General features: G+C 40.6%; 1 protein-coding gene across 2 annotated transcripts in view; it reads left to right on the top strand.

Moving 5' to 3' along the window:
• The window catches only part of tbc1d14 (TBC1 domain family, member 14), a 31,103-nt gene extending 21,715 nt beyond the window's left edge, over positions 1–9,388 (top strand). For both annotated transcript variants that reach the window (XM_079588844.1, XM_079588845.1), the window contains 7 exons: positions 853–939; positions 1,139–1,233; positions 1,322–1,393; positions 3,791–3,919; positions 5,055–5,164; positions 5,273–5,531; positions 6,169–9,388. In XM_079588844.1, the coding sequence (XP_079444970.1) occupies positions 853–939; positions 1,139–1,233; positions 1,322–1,393; positions 3,791–3,919; positions 5,055–5,164; positions 5,273–5,531; positions 6,169–6,225 (809 nt within the window). In that variant the 3' untranslated portion in view covers positions 6,226–9,388. The remainder of the gene's footprint in view (positions 1–852; positions 940–1,138; positions 1,234–1,321; positions 1,394–3,790; positions 3,920–5,054; positions 5,165–5,272; positions 5,532–6,168) is intronic.
• Positions 9,389–24,690: the final 15,302 nt, after the last annotated feature.

Raw genomic sequence — 24,690 nt, 5'->3', positions numbered from 1 at the left:
CTTCTTTGTATTGTGGGTTTTTTTTTTCTTTCATGGTATTTCACAAGCAGCATCCTGTGGTTTCATTAGTCTTTCATTTGAAACTTTTCTCCCACATTACAATTGCCCCGTTAACAAAAACCCACTGCATGTGGCAAAACCATAATGCTGCATTAACAATGCTTTTGTGGCTGTTCACTGTGAGAACTCTAGACTGAAAACTGGGTTGTGGTTGTAATGTTTATTTTGCAAACGTCATCTGTTGTAATCATGAGTAGTGTAGAAATAAAGTTTAGGAGCTATAATGTTGAATAGCAAATTATTCTTGATGAGGACAGGTTTACAAGCTGGGTAGTTATGTTATGAGAACCTAGTTTTACATCATTGTTTATACATTCCCTTTATTTAAACACAATGCACTTACTTTTTTATATTTAGTCAATAAACACTCTAGAAATCAGAAACACTTTTCTAGTCTTTTAGAATTTTGAGCAAATTTGATTCATAAGTTACAATATAATAACCTTACTCTATCACTAGGGCTGGACGGTGACATCACGGTTTTCTCCAGAGCGGCTATATATATAAATTAATAAATACTATAATAAAACTAAATTAATAACTTTTTTTACAACAAAAATGAAACCTCACTGAACTTACTTAAGCCTGATTGTGACGCTATTTTCTTCTGGAAACAAACTTTGTTGTGTTATTTTCCTGTTATCTCTGTAAAGCTGCTTTGAAACAATCTGTATTGTGAAAATAAATGTGACTTAACTTGACTAGGGGGTCTAATTAGAAAGCAAATAATGATTTCATATTTACATTAACATTTAAATAACACACATTTTTTTCTGTATGTGTTTTAAATAGAGCTGTATGACATCTGTTTGGCAAGAGCTAAGGAAAAGTGGAATGCCTTTGTAGCCCCAACGGCTGCTGCAGAAACTGAGAGTGAAGGTGATTGTTATGCAGTTTTCCATTATTTATGCTTCGTTTCTCTCTATGCACTATTGCTGAAATTGCTTCTTTAACCTCATATAAAGCAATCTTTATTATCCTCTTTTATGCTATTTTGTCCATTAACAGAAATCTCTTATTTCTGTTAAACTCCTTTGCTTTCATGTCCTTTTGTAACTAATAATTGCTTCATTCTTAGATACAGGCTTGTCTCATGCTGATCGAGAGGCCAGTCTAGAACTGATCAAGTTAGACATTTCCAGAACCTTTCCCAATCTCTGTATATTCCAACAGGTAGGGTACATTGCTGTTTCTGGTGTTTTATATCATCTGCTGACGATTGTATCGTATTTTTTTTGTTTAATTTTGCGTTTATTTTCAGGGAGGCCCATACCATGATGTATTGCACAGCATTCTAGGAGCTTACACTTGCTATCGTCCTGATGTGGGATATGTAAGTACCCGTCTTGTTTACTCAAGTAATGTCTAGTTTTTAAAACCACCAATGCACCACTGCACTGTTTACAAGCAAAACCCCTCTCTGACCATAGGATCTTAACCTTAGTTTGAATTGAATTTAATTAAATTTATTCCAGGATTTATTTCAGTTTGCTTGAGTATTGACTCGTATAAAGAGATCTTTACAGAGTAAAACAGAAACTGACATAAATGTTGTGTGGTACAGCTGGTTTGCTGGGGTATGATGAGCAGTATTGTTCCAGCTATTACGCACATTATTCGCAGAGCACTAGACCTTATTCTGCTGCACATTTGAGAACACCACAGCAATGTGTGCTGCACAGTCCTCCAACATCCTGCTCACAGACCACAATATCATTTGTTTGGCCAAAGACAAGTGCTCTTGCACTTACACCTTCACATAGAAACTGGGTGTAAAGGTCACATTGTAAAAACTTCAAAAATTTAAAAAAAAAAATTAGGAATAGCTTTTCTGTCACACTCCCAAAAACACCTCCACTGGTATGATGCAACAATTTAAATGAGAATGTCTGTAATATAATTTAGCTGCCTAGTTTAGTACTTCTGCATTTATAATCTTTTGAGAAAAAACACTTGGCTTTATTAATCATTTTCATTTTACCTGTTGAACAAGACGGTTATCAGGAAACAGTGTGGTTACTCTGCTTCTATGCTTGTTATCAGTTTGAGTATAGAAAGGTGGCACTGATCTGACATTTATGGGGTAACACGTTTTTTGTTTTTGTGTAACAATACCCTCATGTCACGATTCGATACATATCACGATACTGAACACACGATACGATATTATTGCGATACTCAAAGACGTATGGTTAAAAGTTGAACAAAAAATGACCTGTTGATTAAAATGCTAAATTTGGTTTTACATTGGGGGGTGGAAATGAATAGGCTTGGATTTGGTGCTGGTAACCCAATGCACAGAATAGTGACCCAAAAATAAAAACATTTATGATTTTGAAGCTGAAAACAGAATTATTTTAGATGAATATGCTTGCACTTTCACTGACTAGATATTTTTCAAATAATGTTGGCCTCTTTTTACTGGTAACATAAGACTTTTTGCATTATAATGCAATTTGGCATTATCAGGACCCACAAATATTCCCCTATTGCATTATTATACATTATATTCAACATTATATATGGTAGATTAATGTAGTACTGACATTAAAACTAGAATTTTTTCACACACAGTAATTTTAATTTTGGGTCTACTATCCACGATACATATTGTTGCATTTTTGTTTTGCGATATATTGTTACTTCCCTAGTAGATGCTATTTTTGAGTTTATAAACATCACTCATTTATCAGCTCAGCATTAGTTACAATGAAATCCAAATGGACAATTCCTATTTTTTTATGGGATATTGCAGTATATTCATTATATTTATCTATTCTATTTTTTATTCATGTACTCCTGTAATCTTTAATCAAAATAACCCCCTTTGCAACGACTTCTCTTCTCTGATGACGTGTTTACTGACAACCTGTCACTCGCATGAGATCACAGCAATAGAGAGCCTAAGTCCCTCCCCTCCGCTTCCGGCTCATGGGACCTTATTTCGGGAAAAATATGTATGGTAGTAGTCAATGGCGAGAGACAACTTATCTTTTTATTCCGTCTGAACTACACATATGATGTTTGTCAATTAAAAAGATAATTATGAAAGTCAAGAAAGTCGCAGTTTGTCATAAAACAGAAGAGTAACATTTAGTTTTATGTGAAAATCGCTCAATGAACTACATCTCTCGTCTCACACTATACGTCACCGTTGCTCGTATGTGTGCAGTCTGGTACAAAACACTCAGGCATGATGGCGTAACGTTCCGATTATAACGTAAGACTATAGAAAAAATGACAGACGTTAGCTTCAGTAAACGTTTTGGGTTTGTAGTCTTTGTAATTACGTATTTTCACAGTCTTATACCTCAACAGTTTTACATCAAACTGCGACTTTCTTGACTTTAAAATGTATCTTTTAAATTGACAAACATCATATGTGTAATTCAGGGCACAATTGATCAAACGAGATCAAAATATTTGTTGTCCCTCGCCATTGACTACCATACAATATTTTTTCCGAAATAAGGTCCCATGGTGGTCCACCGGAAGGGGAGGGACTTAGGCTCTCTATAGCATGCTACAACGATCCAATCAATTCCCAATGGACAAAAGGGACAAATTCTTCTCACCCTACATTTTTTTTTGTTTTCATGTTCGAGAAGCCTCACTTATGTCACAAAAGGGAAGAAAAGCCTATTCTGTTTCATGTTGACTTTAGAGATAAATCCTCAAACATGTCTGATATGATGTGTTTGTCATTTTTCCCATCTGTTTTCTTGTGTAGGTGCAGGGAATGTCTTTTATAGCAGCAGTGTTGATCCTCAACATGAACACTGCTGATGCCTTCATTGCATTTGCCAATTTGTTGAACAAGCCTTGTCAAATGGCTTTCTACAGAGTGGACCACAGCCTTGTGAGTTTTATGAGCAGTTTTAAGATGTGCTATCGATAATGGCTCGTTTCTCTGAGCAGTACGGTTCGGGTCGGTAAACCATGATCCGGCTAGCGTTTCCACCGCCAACAGTACCCTTACTTGATAGCCGTGGTGTTTGCCGGAAAGAAGCGATCGACGTAATTTTCGAGCGAAGAAGAAAGCAATAGTAAACAACAATGGATGACATACAGCAGATCTTGTTCTTACTTCTCGACAGGTTTGTCACAAGAAGACAAGCGCCAACATTAGGCGTTTCTCAATACCCAGTACGCAAAGTTCGGACTTGCCAAGTCCGACTCAGGAGAATGACTCCCGAGGACGCGAGTTCGATAGTTCTGCAAATGGAACAGCGCGTTCTTGAAAGCGTCACTCAGCTCGCTCTGCTACTCCGGCTAAAACGAAATGCGTTATAAAACACCACTCTGCCTCTTTTTGTTTCAAACTGAGCTTGATGACGCAGATGTGACGTGAGCAATCTGTCTGACAGCTGTAAGTCTTCTAGTAGCTGTGCCAAGAGAAATCTGAATCATTCCCTTCCGAATCTCGCAGAGACGGAGAGCGTAGGTATTAGCTATCCATGAGCTAGCAGCAGGAGCAACTTTATGACTCTCTATGGGCTTCTCCCTTGACTTTATGCATCCATGTCCCCCCGATTGCTTGCGAGCTTCTCCGCCTGTCTATACGGTAATTTCTCGACTGTGCGACAGAGAGTCGAGTGGTTATGACGCAATCGTTAGCCTATTTTTACAAAAACTGCTTCTACGGGGCCATAACGTAAGATACAAGGTAATGGAGCCTTTTATACATTGTCGTGTTTCTTTAGAAATAAATAATGGACAAATGGAGTCTTTATACGCCTCAGATGTAAAGTTATTCGCTGTCAAAGTGACGCCAAAATGAATGGGAGTCAATGGAAGGCTAACAGCAGGTGGGGGTCCGCTAATCAATGGCGGCCCCCGGGGAAACTTCAGTTTCCGGCTGATGGATTACCCCATTGCTTGTAGCACGCAAATAATTGCGTACTGTTCCGTACCGTACCATTCAGTGGAAACGAGGCATAAGATCGTAATTAGACAAGACTCTTCATATGCTAATTTTTTTTTATCTTTCCTAGATGTTGACATACTTTGCAGCATTTGAAGTGTTCTTTGAAGAAAATCTACCAAAGCTTTTTGCACATTTCAAAAATAACAATCTGTCCTCTGATATTTATTTAATTGACTGGTGAGTTACTTCGTTTCTTGAAAGGTTCACTTCATAAACGTACCCCTGAGTCTTGTGAGGTATAGATTTATTTATCAGAGGTCTACTTTTTTTTTTTTGTCTGTGCAGGATCTTCACCTTGTACAGTAAATCACTCCCACTGGACATTGCGTGTCGTGTGTGGGACGTGTTCTGTCGTGATGGTGAGGAATTTCTCTTCCGCACTGCACTGGGTATCCTGCATCTTTACGAGGACATCCTCACACACATGGACTTCATCCACATCGCTCAGTTCCTGACACGCCTGCCGGACTGTCTCTCTGCTGAGGAGATCTTCTCCAGCATAACCACCATCAACATGAACAGCAAGAACAAGAAATGGCCACAAGTGCGCATCTTTTTCTAAACAATCACACATAAACACGTCACAGACATTGAAATGATTACAAATAGACTGAATTATGCAGAATGATATATACTGTACAGTACTACCATTCAAACGTTTGGGGTCTGTACGATTTTTTTAATGCTTATACTTCCCAATGCTGCGTTTAATTGATCAAAATACAGTAAAAACAATAATTTTGTGAAAATATTACAATTTAAAGTAACTGTTTTCTATTAAAATATATTTTATAATGTAATTTATTCCTGTGATGGTAAAGCGACATTTTTAGCATCATTACTCCCGTCTTCAGAGTCACATGACCCTTCAGAAATCATTCTAATATGATGATTTGCTGCTCAGGAAACATTTCTGATTTCTGACTTGTTAAATTGATGTTGTGCTGCCTAATATTTTTTTGGAAATATTGATACATCTCATTGGATGAATAGAAAGTTCAAAATAACAGTATTTATTTGAAATTGGAGTCTTTGTCATTTTAAACAATATATCAAAAGAAAAAGAAATGAATGGGCTAAGTGAAAGGGTCTGAACACTTTCTGAAATGTATTTTAGTTTTATTTAAAAAAAAAATGTTTTAATCTGATGGTCTTTCTTTTTTTCTTTTTTGTTCCTCTAGGTTCTTCAGGCTTTGCAGAAAGGACCAGACCGGGGTAGTCCACTACTGAAACGCTAAGAATGCATCCTCGTGTGTTCCCTTCTACCTTACAGAGACTTCGAGAGAAACTCATGTTGACTGTGCATGGGTATTCCTGCATACCTCTGGTACCTCATCAGAGAATATCAGTTCCAGTGGCCACTCTTGTGTCCTCTTCCATACAAACTGATGCTTGGGAATACAAACTGATCTCACAGGGCTGGAACGGAGACAACACATCACATGAATGTACACTCCATCTCTCAGTTAGCTGTGGCAATGTGAGTTTGTGAAGCTCTAACTATTCCACTATTTTCTCCTTCACCCTTTATCTTTGGCTTTATCCTTTTCTCACCCTTAGCTTAAACGTGGCATTTCACTTTAAGCGAAATAAAGTAATATATATTTTGCTGTGGTTTTCTGAGATTGTTTTTATTTGTTTGTTCATGTTGTTTTTAATGTGCGGAAGCATACTGACTTCAAATTACCTCCGTGTCCTTCAAAATCTTGGAGTCTCAAAGGAAGTTTTATGTGGTAAAAAACTGGAAGTGCACAAATCATGAGGTTATTTTGTTTGCTAGGATGCAATGCCAGTGAATCACACTGTTTCTAAGACTTTTTGCTCACTTTTTTAATCTAAGTTTCTTATCAAGAACTATAATTTATTCTACCTCTTACTCCTTGTGTCTGTATTCCATGTTTCTGTCTTTTATCTCACAAATGTCTTTATTCAGAGATTTGAGTGGGCACTGAAAGATATTAGTGTGTTGTGGTAATGCTACTGGATTCTTTCTCCCTTTTCTTTTTATAGAACATATTGTGCCAGTCTAAAACCAAACATGCTGTTTCTGATATACCTATTTCTGAAGTTTGGCTTCCGTTCTTGCCTACACAACAGGAATTTAGTGTGATGAATGTGGCTTTAACAGTGCGGTGCAAGTTGTATCTCATAGTGGTTGAAGTGTTGAGAAGAAAGTAGATGAAAGATTACGCAGGAGAACCTGTTCAGAGACGTTTATGGTTTTGTGTCGTACAGCTCTTTTTAAAGGAATAGTTCACCCAAAAAAATTTAAATTCTGTCATTTACTCACCCTCAAGTTGTTCCAAACCTGTATGAATTTATTTATTCTGCTGAACACAAAAGATATTTTGAAGAATGTTGGTAACCAGAAAGTTGACTTACATAGTATACATTTTTTTCTACTATGAAGTCAATGGCTACTATCAACTGTTTGATTACCAACATTCTTCAAAATATCATCTTTTGTTTTCAACAGAAGAAATAAACTCATACAGGTTTGTAACAACTTAAGGGTGAGTAAATGATAACAGAATTTATTAATGCATCATGTCAAGATTCAAATTAGGCAAAACGTATTATGAATACAAAATGTATGAATTAGAATTTTAACAAATACTTCAAGGTCTTAGCTTGTTTCATGTAAATAACATGCACTAAAACGGCCTAATTTATGGGACCACAATGTAACAGCAATAACAGCGTTTTTCACTTTTTTTTAAGTTTGTCATTTTTGTGAATATTTTTCATTGAGAATTTTATGGAGTAATTTTTTGGTTTGACAGTATAACGTTAAACATCCAGATGCTTATTTATTATATTGGTTAGCTTTTTTTGTGAGAAAAAGATCTTATTCCCCTTGGTAATTGTGTGTATATCATATGTGTGCAATGCATGTGTTCACAGTAATATGTAAACAATCTATGAAGGCACTGCAAATAATATTGAATGGCACGTGTTATCTTGCACACTCTGTCGTAAGTTTATGTTTAGATATTATCAAGATATTGTGGTGAGATTTTGCTGCTTTTTGATCACTGTGATCGAAGGTAAACCTCCCACATTTTTGTGGTTTAAACCAAACTACTGCAATAAGCTGCTTTGCACAAATATATATTTTTTCATAATTTCATAAGGTCTTTTATTCTATGCTCCCTGCTATTTCATGTTTGGTTTCTTGTTCATTCCCCAGGAATTAATTTCATGTTAATGTTGGCTGTTTGCATTACCATCAATCTGATTATTCATTGCCCTCAACTTATGATATTAACAATTTATGTATAACAATTAAAAAAATCTTAATAACAACTTGTACATCTGGGATCAAGCACCAGGAGTTGATGATGGCTTTGTTAGTGGCTTTTTTTCTTTTCTTGTCCAAATCTTTGAAGTAACTTGTGAAAATATATACATACTCAAAAAAGATTTCAAAAGACTTCATATGTGTCTGGTTGTGCAATCAGCTGCTTATGACTTAATGTACAATAAATACATAAAAACAGTCTTTACAGTCTTAATTGTAATAACAGAGCTGACTTGTGTGTATAACCAATGTTATGTTGTGAGTACTTGAGTGCGTACATCATCATAAACGATTCATGTTTAGAAGGGCATAGGGCATCCAGGAACACAGGAAATGTTGATAATGAAGTGCAATAATGTATTGTGCATTGTATTTGTTATGTTCGTGTTTTGTTTATGTGGGAATTAACCGAATCGGGTGATAAGATGAAGGCAGCCGAATGTTCAGTGTATCTATGCCTATGTATATATAGTTTGCCAGTCAAAACTAGCTTGTTTTCTTATTCATCCATTTCAGCACTGTATGAGCATTCAAATGCAGATTGTGTGCATGCAACCCCACACTTGAAGCTTTCAGACGCTATTTGAGCATGCATTCATGCAGCTCACACAACACGTTTTGACTATGTCCTTGTTCTTATGTTTGTCCTTTTGTCATATAATGCTGCCTTTGCTTTTGTTGTGTCAATATAGAAATAAACTTGAATATATTCATGGTCCATTGTCTCATCACCTTATTAATGTTCACACTGAGAATAATGGCACATAGACTTAAGATTAAGATGGTGAGTCATATGTGAGTTGCAGTTTTGTTACATGAGATAACCACATACCTTTCCTGTAAGACCTGTGAGCACTCTTTTTTTTCAGTTATGATTCGCAGTGGAAACATTTTCTCACCTATAACCTGCCCCCTTACCAAAAACCACACTCGCCCCCTCCCCTTCTACCTTTAAAGTCCATGGTGAAGTTTGGTGGCCATTGTCCCATTGTTATCAGTATTATCTCGAGAAGCAAAATCTGCAGCCATGCATCATTATTGTCTTTGTCTTATTGGACTTCTGGCGCTTGCATTCCTCCAGTCTGGTGTACTGGCCAACAGTAAGTCAAACAAATCCTTCATTATTTGTCTGGTCAATAGTGAATTAACATGAATCAACAAACATTTATCAGTCAGTGTAAAAATCATTTCTAAGAGTGAATTAGTGATACAATGATTTGTTTACAATGTTTATATTAACTTTTAGATGATTCATGTTGATGAGAAATCAATTTATTACATAAGTAAATGACTTTTTTTTTAACACAGATGCCAATATGCCAGAGGAATGCTGTTTTAATTATTATTCAAGAAAAATCCCCATCGCTAAAATTACTTCCTACATAGAGACGAGAATGGAGTGCAACAAGCCTGCAGTCATGTGAGTTTTGCCATTGCCTTTTTTAATTTAAATTCCTCTTTCTGTAAACAATAGAGGCAAATGATTGTATTAAACTTTCATAATGTGTAATTTGTCATCATAAATATTGCGGAATAGAAATTCATTGTATTGTGTATGTTTGTAAACTGTGATCTTTTCTTTCTAACAGTCTTGTCACACAGAAAGGTCGTCGTATCTGTGTGAACCCTGGGCTGAGCTGGGTGAAGAATGCCCTTAAAAAAATCGATAATCATGACTTTTAGTGATGCAGTTGTGGCGATGATCTGCATACTCAAAGGAGTGATTTAACTTCATGCTTAACCCAAGTAACCTTCTTTCTATGATCTGTCTTTTTTTTTTTTCATTATTATCGTGGAATAATGAAACAATTGTTATACCTTGCTACTGTAATGTTACTTTTACTGGAAAGCAATACATGTTTGTTCAAAATTGTAACATGTTTAATTTTTAAGAAATTTGCATTAACAATAAGCTGTCTTATATGATGCTCTTAATTTTAATAAAGTAAAACCCCTTATGATGACTCTTTGAATGAATTCCCCATACTTCAATTTAAATGTATCAATTTAAGTGTCAGTAATTATCTGTTCATAAAAAAACCTTTCCCCGGTTTCACAGACAAGGCTTAAGTCTAGTCCCAGACTAAAATGCAAGTTTGAGCTGTTTTAACTGAAAGCAACTTGCACTGACATATCTTAAAATATGTGCCATTGTTTTGTCAGATGCACATCAGTAATCTTTTTTCTAAGGCACGTTTGTAAAAGCTACTTGAACGTCCTAAGCCTCATCTGTGAAACCAGGACCTTATATATTACATGTTTAATGTTTTGCACTCAAGAACAATTAATTCAACAAGATCCTTTAGTGTAGAGAGGACAGTATTCAAAGCAGACACAACACCACATTTACATTTATTCATTTAGCAGACGCTTTTATCCAAAGTGACTTACAAATGAGAACAATAGAAGCAATTAAACTAGCAGTAGGACAACAGTATGTAAGTGCTATGACCCTTCAGTTCAATCTATCTTTTTTTTTTTGTTGATAGAATAGAGGAGAAAGTGTTAGCATTACTTGATCAAGTGCTGCCGACAAAGATAAGTCTTCAGCAATTTCTTAAAAATGGCTACGGACTCAGCAGCTCTGGTTGAGTTAGGCAGATCATTCCACCAGCAGGGAACATATCACAGACAGCAGAGACAGAAGTGTGACTAAAGTATTACAAAATACTGCAGTTTAAATTGAACCAGGAGAAAAGCTTTGGACTGGAGTTACAGTATTTACTAGGATTGCAAAATAAATGCATTGCTCATTTTGCTGACCTGAAGTCTTTTAGTCAAAAAATAATAATAAAAGAATACTAGTACGAGGTGTAAGTTAAAGGCAGAACCAAAATATTTTCCTTCTAAATACAACCTGTCAATGAGTTGTATTTTTTATGAGATCATTAACATGGATCTCTTAGAAGTTTATTAGAGCTAGTACACCTTAAATGGCTCCCTATATGAAGTTACTGTGACTGCCAGCATTACAATAAATTCACATAGTATTAATAAATTACTTCTAAAAGCAAGATCATTCATAATAATAGTGATATTCATGCTACTACAGTAGGACAACCTTCTGTCAATGTGAGTTCCAAAGTAAAGATCATACATGATTATTAAAGCATGAAAGGACCTCAAACAAGACAGACTTATCAAGTGGAATACTGTAATACTGACCCAGATATAAGCCTGTTTTCAATAACTCTTAACTCCATTTTGGATTTTTTTATTATTATTAAAAGAACAGCACAGTATTGCATAACATATTTTTTCTTATACATAATGTGATGATGGTGTTGTCTTATAATAGCACTATTTCTCACCTACATGCAATGTGTCACTGATAACACCTCAGACTTGTCAGCAGAACACCAGAATTTGTGGTTGGAGGCTTCCACGACCCCTACACCTCTAACTGCATTTCCTGTCGAAGGCCATATAACCTGAACATAGTTTTGAAAATAGATTGTGTAAAAAATAAAAACATCACCTATAATGTGAAATGGAAAACATTTTTCTTTAGTAATGGAATCAGGTCTTGTCAAAAATTATTTGAATGTTCCAGCATGAACTACAGCAACAAGCAATAGCTGAGAAAATATAGCTGAAGCATGTTTCCCATCTGACCCTGCAAAGGTCATGTGATTAAACTGAAACATTCTTTGTTTGCTGAGCACTAACCACTATAAGAATTTGTTTGATTCAAATAGACTCACAATGCCAAGGTGAAATCAATTTCTTTATTAGCTGAATGAGACAGAGCTGGTCACCTTTGCTGACTGTCTGCCATCTGCCGGCACTGAACAAGTTCCATAAATAAGGAGCTGCATGAACATAGAAGTTCGAGGGAGAACAAGAGTAAGTGCAGAAGATGATCTTACAGTGTGTAAATATGAAGAAGGTCAGATGCAGGGTATGATTGGTCTTAACCCCAGTGACGGGTAGGTTTAGAGGTGGGGTTAGGGGTAGGCCATCGTATGATTGGTCTTAACCCCAGTGACGGGTAGGTTTAGGGGCGGGGTTAGGGGTAGGCCATCGTATGATTGGTCTTAACCCCAGTGACGGGTAGGTTTAGAGGTGGGGTTAGGGGTAGGCCATCGTATGATTGGTCTTAACCCCAGTGACGGGTAGGTTTAGGGGCGGGGTTAGGGGTAGGCCATCGTATGATTGGTCTTAACCCCAGTGACGGGTAGGTTTAGGGGCGGGGTTAGGGGTAGGCCATCGTATGATTGGTCTTAACCCCAGTGACGAAAGGTTTAGAGGCGGGGTTAGGGGTAGGCCATCGTATGATTGGTCTTAACCCCAGTGACGGGTAGGTTTAGGGGCGGGGTTAGGGGTAGGCCATCGTATGATTGGTCTTAACCCCAGTAACGGGTAGGTTTAGGGGCGGGGTTAGGGGTAGGCCATCGTATGATTGGTCTTAACCCCAGTGACGGGTAGGTTTAGGGGCGGGGTTAGGGGTAGGCCATCGTATGATTGGTCTTAACCCCAGTGACGAAAGGTTTAGAGGCGGGGTTAGGGGTAGGCCATCGTATGATTGGTCTTAACCCCAGTGACGGGTAGGTTTAGGGGCGGGGTTAGGGGTAGGCCATCGTATGATTGGTCTTAACCCCAGTGACGGGTAGGTTTAGGGGCGGGGTTAGGGGTAGGCCATCGTATGATTGGTCTTAACCCCAGTGACGGGTAGGTTTAGGGGCGGGGTTAGGGGTAGGCCATCGTATGATTGGTCTTAACCCCAGTGACGAAAGGTTTAGAGGCGGGGTTAGGGGTAGGCCATCGTATGATTGGTCTTAACCCCAGTGACGGGTAGGTTTAGGGGCGGGGTTAGGGGTAGGCCATCGTATGATTGGTCTTAACCCCAGTAACGGGTAGGTTTAGGGGCGGGGTTAGGGGTAGGCCATCGTATGATTGGTCTTAACCCCAGTGACGGGTAGGTTTAGGGGCGGGGTTAGGGGTAGGCCATCGTATGATTGGTCTTAACCCCAGTGACGAAAGGTTTAGAGGCGGGGTTAGGGGTAGGCCATCGTATGATTGGTCTTAACCCCAGTGACGGGTAGGTTTAGGGGCGGGGTTAGGGGTAGGCCATCGTATGATTGGTCTTAACCCCAGTGACGAAAGGTTTAGAGGCGGGGTTGGGGTAGGCCATCGTATGATTGGTCTTAACCCCAGTAACGGGTAGGTAGGGGTATGCCATCGTGTGGTCCGGATAACCGTATAGTACCATATTGCATATGTGGAAATACACAGTTTATATGTGCTTCGAATGATAGAGTACTGTCAAAGATGACACCCAAACTTTTAACCTGTTTAGAAACAGACACAAAGTTATCAATATTCACAGAGGAACATTTAGATTGCATGGGCCAGATTGCCAATACAGGAGATTGGTTTTTGAACCAACAAATATAATTTCTGTTTTACTGCTGTTAAATTGATTGAAAAACACTCTTTAATCTCTGCTAAACAATCTGAGGGGACAGATAGAGGAAGAGTAGAGATATGTTTGGAGGATAGGTAAAGTTGGGTGTCATTTGCATAGCAATGGAATTGAACCACATTTCCTAAAAATATATCCAAGGTGTAAAAAAGACACAGTAAATAATAAAGTAAGATCGAAACCAAGTCAAGGGGGTACCAATGATTCCAATATAGACTTCCATCTGTCTAACAGAATGCTGTGCGGGATAGTATCAAATACTGCACTCAAATTGAGCAGAATAAGTACAGATAAAAGTCCAGAGTCAGCAGCTGACAGTAAGTTAGAGATCTTTACTAATGCAGTCTCAACACTATGATATGGATGGAAACCAGATTGAAATTGCTCATTCAAACTATTATTAGAAAGATGATCCCGGACCTGGGCTGCAAAAATCATTTCCAGTATTTTAGAAAGAAACTGTAGATTTGAAATGGGGCGAAAATGATCAAAGCAACAATGACTGGAGCGGGAGTGTAGAGAGAGCACACACGTCTTCACATGAGTATGGTGAGTAGACAGGTATGTGTAATATTCCAAAGAGTAGCTTTACAGGAGATTGCTGGAGTATCACAGGAAGATTTACAAGGAGATCGCTGGAGAATCCCAGGGAGATCCAAATTGTAAGTAAAGTGGATGAGTAGTCTATTATCCGTAGTTGAGACCAGACAAAGAGTGAGTGTGAGCTGTGTTCTTACTTCCTGGTGCAGATTGAAGTGCTGATGGGAAATAGGTGTGGGTGATGGCCGAGTAAGTGCAGGTGAGGGACAGGTGGGATGCTGGGAAATGTAGTTTCTGATTCCGGGTACCCGGAAGACGATGGTGTACCCGGAGTGACCGGGGACAATTGTGGAGCCAGAGGGAAGGCGGAGCCCAGTGGAACCGAAGGGATGGAAGGTTGAGGATGAGCCAGAGGCCAGGAATCCAGTGGCAAAAACATCTGACAAAAGTGTAGCCTGAGGGATGAGGGAGCCAAACCATTATGCGGCACCCCTGAAGGGGGAGCTGAGAGGCTAACAGGAGACAGTGGAAGCAGGGCCAAGTTACTGGCTGGCTTTGGTAGAGGAAGCGGGAGAGGGAGGCGGGCGGGACTAGCAGAGATACAAGAGACTTGGGGCTGGATAAAAACAGTACTGATGGAGACTTGGCATTGGGAATAGGAGGGAACCAGTCAATCCATTATATTGACTGTTCTTGTATGCCGCCAGTGTACATTAGGGAAAGGGGCATGGATGGAATCCAACTCCACACCGTCAAATTCCACTACTTTCGAACCGACTCTCGAACCTGGTCAGACATGACCCTGACATGAGGTCATGTCCTTCTCCATCTGTGGCAGGTCCTTGTTTGGCTCTGGCTCGGTGACCGTGGTGGGTGGGGTAAGGGGCTGTCTGAGGTCAGGGTTTGTGGCAATCATTGGCTCTGGTTCTTGACTCGTGGTGAACTCTAGCATGTTGGCAGGTCTGAAGAATTATGAAAAAGGACTAGGGAGGAAGTCCCTTTGAAATCTTTGAGATGAAGACAGAAGGCACCCAGGAGGACTGGAGTGGGCTGTAGAGCCAGCAACTGAGGAGCGATGATATCTTCATCCAATTTGCCTACTGTGAGGGAGGAACCACTCAGCCACAGTACATAGTTTAAGGGTACAGTTGGTAGTTCCCACTGGTAGATGTTTGAAGAGATGATCATCCAACCCACTCCAGAAGAGGGTCTTCAGAGTGTCGTTGCTTCAGGACACCAGGTGGGACAGCTCGAGGAACTCCTCCAAATGGTCTTCTATAGGACGGCCAGCTTATGAGAGGGATATGAGCAGGTCCCTGGGGTGGACAGGTGAATACCCTGATGGGTTCATGTTGGTATGGTCTGGTCTTCTGTCAGGGAACACCAGACTCGGAGACAGAGATAAGGTTAAACCCAAACAGGGTATTTATTGACAGTGATGAATTTAACAGCTGGCAGGTGAGTGATGAAACAGTCAAAATAATGGTGAGCAGATGAATATGAATTAATTGAGTCTTTTCTTTTTTTTTACCTGGATGATAGCGGAGTAATGATATCTGGAGTATGGTGAGTAGACAGGTACATTAATGTAAGACACGGATCTCAAATTTCACAGTAAAATGCAACGAAAGTGCGTCATTTTTACTTTCGTTATCTCTCTTCAGGGAAAAACAAGCAAGGAAAACATGCCTAGAGCACCTTCTAGTGGTCATTATATAATACACAAAGGAAAAACCCTACATGAAATTGCTTCATAAACAGCTTTAACTAAAAATAGAAATTATTCTGATTAGAGTGTTTTCCAAAAATTATGTAATAAAGCAGTGATAATTTAAGGTTGAACGGAGTAACCCCTGTGTAGCTATTAAATAAATTTAATTTTACCAAAGAAGAACTTTAATTTTAAATAAATGTTCATTTCAAAGCAGCCTACTTCAGTGTTACCATATTATCATGCTTAACACTAAGAATTTGAATAATTGTAATGTGATGATCAGGTGCAGATATCTAAATCAGAGAGTATCATAAGTTTAAGCGGTTGGCGGGTGCATGATTTATTTTTAACAGCAGATTCAGGTGACGTTAGAGCTAATCTGCACAAGCCCTAAAGCCCCCTTCAATGCACAGACTTTTTAACATGGGTTGGAGCTCTCAATTTTGAACTCTCAAAGTGCACCAGATTAATGAATTTAGCTTTAAATGTATAACATTTTCTTACAGGGGAGGATAGCCCCCGGACACCCCTAGCAGGACCAAGGTCCAGCCACCACACATTCACAAAATCATGTGGGAAACAGTATATGATAGTGTCCTCAAAATAACAATCTATTACCTTATCGTTAAATAACTACAATATTTGCTTGTAAAAAGTGGTTTATTCTCCACCTCATTTTGAGCCAGGAAAACCCCTGAATAAAGTATTGGGCATTGTTTGTTAGTTTTACTTATGTGGATGTTGAAGTATTGTTGGGGATTGCCCCACTGAATGCCGGTTCTTTAATGGGCTTAACCACTTCAGTACTCTGATCAGGGAGTAGGAGTCATCATATCTTTTCCACATTTATTTTGTGCAGGGTTTCACCATATAACATGTCAATTATGCATTTGAGGTAGTTTCTGCAATAAACAAATAAACAGAAGTAAATAACCAAATGTTAAACATACATGCTCACATACTGTTGTGATAAACAGTAGTCTACATGACAGATTAGACTATTTTAACAGCTCTCTCAAAGTGTGTTTAGCAGAATAAGAAAGCAAACAGAATATAACAGAATATATAAACAACCTAAGGTACATTATACAGCGACCTCATTGTTGTATTAAATAATAATAAATCTAGAATATCTTATACAGATGCATAACCCTTAAACGAGGTTTTACCAATATTAGCAAAATAAGCCCCGATGCTAGCGGCACTTTCACGTGCGTTTCACATGACAAACTAATGTACATAAAGATCGCGAAACACCCGCGATTCAAGATTGCGAAATACCCGCGATTTACAGGCTTAGTGTTAAAGATAATCTTAACAGTATAAACATCCAGTATTAATAACATAAAGTCAGGAAATAAACTCACTTTTTCAATAACTTTTGTCCTGCACTCAGAGATGCTGCACGGGTGGAAATATGCGTCATATTCTGACAGCTCTGTATGCGTAACGGAGAACACGTCACTTACGCCAAAACCGCATCCAATAAAATTGCGTACTACATACTATCCGTATGTATTAAGTATTCTACATAATAAACCCTTATAGAATACAGCAGTAGATAACACTTAAAGACATACAATGTAAAGAATTCACAACAGCCGCCCCCACATTTGAGCAGCAAATGTGCAATTTAAGAGAATTCTTTAAGAATCTTTGTTGTCCTCTAAGGCTGGCAACAGAATAAGGCGCGCAACTGGCCTGGTGTACACCTTACCCTTGACAAGAACATCTGCTGTTCTCACACATCCATCCTTACTGACAACAGTCTTAACCACTTTACCAACAGGCCACTGAGCTCTGGGAAGTTGTGGATCAACTATCAAGACTACTGAGCCTACTGTCAGAGTGTCTGATGGTTTATGCCACTTCTGGCGTGTCTGGAGCGTTGGTAAGTAGTTCCTTGTAAATTGAGTCCAGAATTGGTCCACAAGATTTTGACAATGGCGCCATCTGCGCCGCCCCATTTCTCCTGAGGCATACGCCACCTGTGGAAGCGACGCGTCCCGCCGCCCCATGAGGAGAAGGTTTGGTGTAATGGCGTCGAGGTCTGCAACGTCTGCTGAGACGTATCCGAGGGGTTTTGAATTTAGAATTCCCTCTACCTCTACTAAGACGGTAGACAGGACATCTTCAGAGATAGACTGACTTCCAACTGCCACTTGGAGAGCAGCTTTAATGGAGCGGATCTCTCGCTCCCAGACACCACCAAAATGAGGAGCATTAGGCGGATTGAACTTGAAGAGGATCTGGTACTCGGCTAACTGCTCTTTTAATTGGGAGTCCATAGCAGCAAAGGCTTCTCGCAGTTCTCGATCGGCACCACGAAAGTTTGTGCCACAATCTGACCTGATCTCCTTTGGTCTGCCACGTCTGGCTATGAATCGCCGAAGAGCAAGCAAGAAAGCATCCACATCCATTGAGTTGAGAAGCTCTATGTGGACAGCTCTTGTGGTGAGACATTTGAAAATGACACCCCAACGTTTCTCAATCCTTCTGCCTATTTTGACATGATACGGGCCAAAACAGTCCACTCCTGTAGAATAAAATGGGGGACTGAGAAGCCTGAGCCGCTCTGGTGGCAAATCTGCCATTTGTGGTACTTTAGGCTGAGCTCGCCATCGTTGACAGGATGAACAGTTAAGCTGGTGGTGTTTAATCGCTTGACGTCCCCGCAAGATCCAGTATTGTCTCCGTATTTCTGCATACACTCTTTCTGTACCTGGGTGCAACAAGCGCTCGTCAAAGTCTTTAATGAGAAGCTTTGTTGCTGGATGCTGCGGATCTAACACTATCGGATGAATTTGCTCAACATTCGGGCTTTCCAGTCTCCGTAATCGTCCTCCGACTCTTAGTACATTAGTCGCTGGATCCCATTCTGGAGCAAGACACATTAGTCGACTGTGGTTTGGTATGAGTTTTTGTGCTTTGAGGGCTGTTATTTCCTCAGGAAAGCTCTGAACTTGACACTCTCTCAATAAGATCAATTCTGCTTCACGATGATCAATGAGCTGGGTGTTTGTTGAATCATCTGTCGCTCTTTGACATGATAGTCGAGTTGCCTCCACTAACTCCTTCCATGTGCTGAACTGAATGGCATGTGGAAGGGTTTGATCTGGTTGCGTAGTGGTTAGGCAGCAGATAGTGAGACTCTTCAGTTCAGGTAACTCTTCTGACCTTGTCTGTTCAGGTCTCTTTGGCCAGTGTTCGGAACTCAGTTTTAGAAATGGTGGTCCCTGACTCCAGCGACCAGGCACAGTAAAACTTAAGAGTGGTTTACCTCTTGTGATATCGTCCGCTGGGTTCTGCTGCGTGTCCACGTACCGCCAAGCACTGCGTTCTGTCAACTCTTGTATTTCTGAGACTCGTGTTCCGACAAAGACTTTGAATCTACAAGAGTCTGACTGAAGCCACTCCAGCACAGTTGTAGAATCTGTCCAGAGAGTTGTCTGCTGGATAGTGAGAGTGATCTCATCTTTCAAAAGCTTTGCTAGCTGTGCTCCCGCTAATGCTGCACATAGTTCCAAGCGAGGTATGGACTGTTGCCTCTTGGGAGCAACTCGCGATCTAGCAATAACGAAGGAAGTATGGATGACATCTTCTGTGTACTCAGCTAAGTAAGCTACTGCCCCATACGCCCTCTCAGATGCATCGCAAAACACATGGAGGTCATACTTCCGTTGTACATCATTAGGAACTGATGAGTAACAGCGAGGAATGGTAATGGCACTAAGATGCTGTAACTCACTTTCCCATGTGTTCCAGGCAGCTTGAAGATCTGGGGGTAAGTTTGGGTCATCCCATTCTCTTTTTTTGGACCATAGCTGTTGAATGAGCACTTTTGCTCGTGTGGTGAAAGGCACAATGAACCCCAATGGATCATACTGAGTTGCTAGCACTTGATAGGCTGTTCTCATGGTTAGTGTGGCATGTTCAATGGGACGATAGTGGTATCCTAATGTATCAGCAGCACAATTCCACCTGAGACCTAAAGTTGGCTCCATTGGATCAGTCCTGTTCTGCCCAAGCCATTGTTCTGCAGCCAAAGACCTTGCTTCCGTGGGTAGATGGGATATCACTGATGGCTGGTTGCTGGCCCATTGTCTGAGGTCAAATCCACCATCTGACAGGAGATTGCGCAGTTGATTGCTTGTTAGCTTGGCCTCAGATGTAGTTGGAAAGCTTGCCAGATAGTTGTCCACATAAAAACTCTGTTGCACTGTTTGTAGAGCACCTGGATAACTCTCTTGGTTATTCCGAGCATGCTGTTGCACAGCAAAAATGGCACAACATGGGCTGCTGGTTGTACCAAATGGCAAGACCTGCCATTCATAAACGTCTGGGCAATTCTCACAGTGTAAATCTCGCCAGATGAAGCGGAGTAGAGGTCTGTCCTCAGGCAACAGGCGAACCTGATGGAACATTCCGCGAATGTCCGCACTTACAGCCACGTGGTGTTGCCTGAATCTCAAAAGGACCCCCAACAATGATGGGCCGAGTGTAGGCCCTGGCAGAAGATGATCATTCAGAGACAGACCTTGATACCTGAATGAGCAATTGAAGACCAGTCTTGGTTTATTATTGTGGCACACCAGGTGGTGGGGAATGTACCAAGCTTCCTCTGACTTGGTAACTTCTTCAGGTTGGAGCATAGTAACATAGCCTGCCTTAATGAGCTTATTAATCTCACCAGAATATACAACAGCTTTCTCTGGGTCTCTCTGAAGTTTCCTCTCTGTGCTCCTCAGACTAGGCAGAACTGATTGCATCGTACTTTTGAGTTTTGGAGCACCAGGTCTGCGGAGCAGCGGGGTGGCATAACGTTGAACTTCTTCAACCTTAATCCTCTGCGTTTGGCATTCGAGAAGTTTAATTGCCTCTTGATCTTCCTTGGATCGAACCACCAGTTTCTCATTCCGATAAGGCAGGACATCAAGTTGCCATAACTTCTCAACATTACGACAAAGCAAGTCATTGGGACAAACAGTCGACATGAAAAGACACTGCTGCACTGAGTTGTGACTTGGTGTGCCCTCCTCAGCTCCTTGTAGGGCCCACCCCAGAGCTGTATGCACTGCAACTGGACCACCTTTAGGTCCTTGGCAGACTGGCCTATCCGCTGTGAGAAGATGGACATTGTCTGATCCAATCAGTACCAGTGGACGCACATTATAGAATGACTGTAACGGAAGCTCTCTGAGGTGACCGTACCGTTTCTGAAGTCTCTGCACTGGATATGATTGCTCTACCAGGTCCAGACCCGAAGAAGTGAAGGCCCCAAGTATCTGAAAGCGTCTCTTCGGTTCACTCTTTGAAGAGATTTCCAGGTTAACCTTGGACCCGGAAAGGTGAGTGATGTCGGATCTTACAGTGCGTAGAGCCAGTGTTTCAGGTTCACCTTCCAACTGAAGCTTGTGTACGGCTATTGGCAAGATCATGGTTCTCTGCGCTCCATCATCCAGTACAGCATAAGTCTCGACTGACCTGAACTTGCTGTGTAGCAACACTGGTACCACTTTGAGAAGCACTCTGCAGGTCGCACTAGCAGGGGTGAGGTAAATGCGACTCTCTGATGTGCTTGATGTACCTATTGTTGGATCATCACGGGCTATACGGTGAAGCACCTGGAGATGTATTCCACCACAGTCACTGCATGGCTTTTTAAGGTTACATATCTCAGGTACATGCAATCGTGCACATCGCCAGCATCGCTTTCCATCTGTAATCCATCTTTGTAGGTCAGCAACTGACTGCTCTTTGATGTTAGCACAGCGGGTAATGTAATGCTCTTTACTGTTGCAAAAGAGGCAGTGTACCTTGAATGGTTTCTTCTGCTTGAGCTCTTTGGGACGGGAAGAAAACGCAGTCTCAGCAGAGGATGCACCGTGATAAACAACTAGACTTGGTCCCTTTGTTTTATATGTGGGTTTCTCTTTCCCGACCCCTTGAAGTTTCTCGTGCTGGTAGCGCTGTACTAACCGAATAGACAGTCTTTGCTGCTGTGCCTTGACTTGTAGCCATCCAGCGAAGTCCTGCAAATTATAGGGGTTAAGAGCTATGGAGTTGAGCTTTCCTTGTTGTTGAAGGAACTCAATGAAGCCATCCCGTAGATACTTTGGCAGTTTGCTGAGTAGGCGGTCTACATGTGAGCAGCAATTAAGCTCCATCCCTCTGGGTCCCTCTAGTGACAGCAGCATGCTGACCAGGAGATGAACTCGCAAAGCAAAGCTCTGAAAGCTGTGGTTATCATTGGGCTTGACATCTGGTGATGTGAGGATGGCTGCTATCTCACTCTGAGCCAGTTGATGTGGCTGACCATACTGTAATTGAAGTGCTTGCATAGCTGCCGAATATGGATATAGGTGATGCCGGCAAGACTGCGCGATCATCTGAGCTTCAGGCAGTTTAAGATGTTCCAACAGGACATGATATTTATATTTCTCTGTTAGTTCTGGGTAAGGCTCAAGCAAATTGTCCAATGCCAGCTTCATGTTAGCAAATTCTCTTTCACTGTCACTTGTGAAGTCTGGAATTTTAGGTTTAGGGGGGTTATACAATGTCCGTTGAGGTATATTACCACCCGGTGGAGCTGCAGTCTGTGCTGGTATCAGCTGTGGAGGAGCGACAACCGCAGCAGAGTTCACTGAAGGGAGTAAACCAGGAATCATGTTTTGAGAGGGTAATGTTGACATAATTTTCTGATAAGGAGGGACATAACTGAATGAAGTAGATGCATTCACTGGCTGTATCTGCGAATGTGGTGCTGCAAGATAGCCGTATGGTGTCATGGGATGCTGATAAACTGGTACTGGCGAAATCAGCTGCTGCTCAAGGGGCTGGAATGATTGTTCAGCCTTATTAACTACAGTTTGTTCGTGAAGGGGCAGAAATCTGGCAGAATGAGATGGAACTGGCTCAGATAGTGGTGGTAGTAACAGATGAGAGACTGGAGATACTGTGCCAGAGGAGATAGGAGAATATATTAAACCTGTAGTTCTTGATTGGTTTGGATGGAGTGGAATGAATCCAAGGTTGCGACTCTCTACCTCTGCTCTAGGAACATCACCTGTCCTATGTGACTTTTCCTCGTGTCTCACTGATGTACATACAGTAGCCTGTTTGCCGACATGTGACACCGTGTCATGTGTCTGTATAGGCGGAGGGCTTGATGAACTAAAAGGTGTCGGAGAAGACTGTGGTGCTGATGTAATAGCCTGTTTTGGTTCATTGTCCTCATTTTCCTCTTCTTCTCTCAAGAATGATTTGATGTGTTCCATCATCTCGTTTCGGCGGTGCTTGCGTTTCTTAAGCCGATCTAGTTTCCTGAGAAGATCGTCCATTTCGAATGTCTCTTCTTCCTCCTTCTCATTCATGGATTCCATGAGTTTCGACAATGAGTCCATACTCAATACGTCCGCTTGACTAGGACTGGGCGTGTCTCGATGTCCACCTTGGCTGGAGGCTGCATCTGCTTGACTAGTATACACTGCGGCTGCTGCTCCTCTCTGCTCCTCTGACTCCCTCTGAACAGGACTGGAGGAAAGGGCAGGTCGGTGATGTACGTCAAGGATGTAATCCTCAAGACGCTTGGGGGTCTGACGTCGACGTGACTGTCTTGCTTGAGCATCAGCATGGGGAAGTGATGCTGGTTTGTCCTCAGATGACATTCTGAAATAGTCAAGCTCCGGCTCGAAGGACCATTTGTTGGGGATTGCCCCACTGAATGCCGGTTCTTTAATGGGCTTAACCACTTCAGTACTCTGATCAGGGAGTAGGAGTCATCATATCTTTTCCACATTTATTTTGTGCAGGGTTTCACCATATAACATGTCAATTATGCATTTGAGGTAGTTTCTGCAATAAACAAATAAACAGAAGTAAATAACCAAATGTTAAACATACATGCTCACATACTGTTGTGATAAACAGTAGTCTACATGACAGATTAGACTATTTTAACAGCTCTCTCAAAGTGTGTTTAGCAGAATAAGAAAGCAAACAGAATATAACAGAATATATAAACAACCTAAGGTACATTATACAGCGACCTCATTGTTGTATTAAATAATAATAAATCTAGAATATCTTATACAGATGCATAACCCTTAAACGAGGTTTTACCAATATTAGCAAAATAAGCCCCGATGCTAGCGGCACTTTCACGTGCGTTTCACATGACAAACTAATGTACATAAAGATCGCGAAACACCCGCGATTCAAGATTGCGAAATACCCGCGATTTACAGGCTTAGTGTTAAAGATAATCTTAACAGTATAAACATCCAGTATTAATAACATAAAGTCAGGAAATAAACTCACTTTTTCAATAACTTTTGTCCTGCACTCAGAGATGCTGCACGGGTGGAAATATGCGTCATATTCTGACAGCTCTGTATGCGTAACGGAGAACACGTCACTTACGCCAAAACCGCATCCAATAAAATTGCGTACTACATACTATCCGTATGTATTAAGTATTCTACATAATAAACCCTTATAGAATACAGCAGTAGATAACACTTAAAGACATACAATGTAAAGAATTCACAACAAGTATGCTGTCTCCAAGTATGAATAATTGGCCACTGTGGCCAGTCGGACTATGTTACCTTTTTTTTTTTTTTTTTTTTATATCATATATCTATATGAGCATTTACATACAGACATGCAATCCCTAAATTGATGCTTTCAGTTATTAGAGCATGCACTGATGCAGGTTGCTC

Source organism: Phoxinus phoxinus (genome assembly GCF_949152265.1).
Source record: "Phoxinus phoxinus genome assembly, chromosome: 2".
NCBI classification, from domain to species: domain Eukaryota; kingdom Metazoa; phylum Chordata; class Actinopteri; order Cypriniformes; family Leuciscidae; genus Phoxinus; species Phoxinus phoxinus.
Note: the sequence above shows the minus strand (reverse complement) of the source record. Positions and strands in the feature narration are given on the sequence as shown.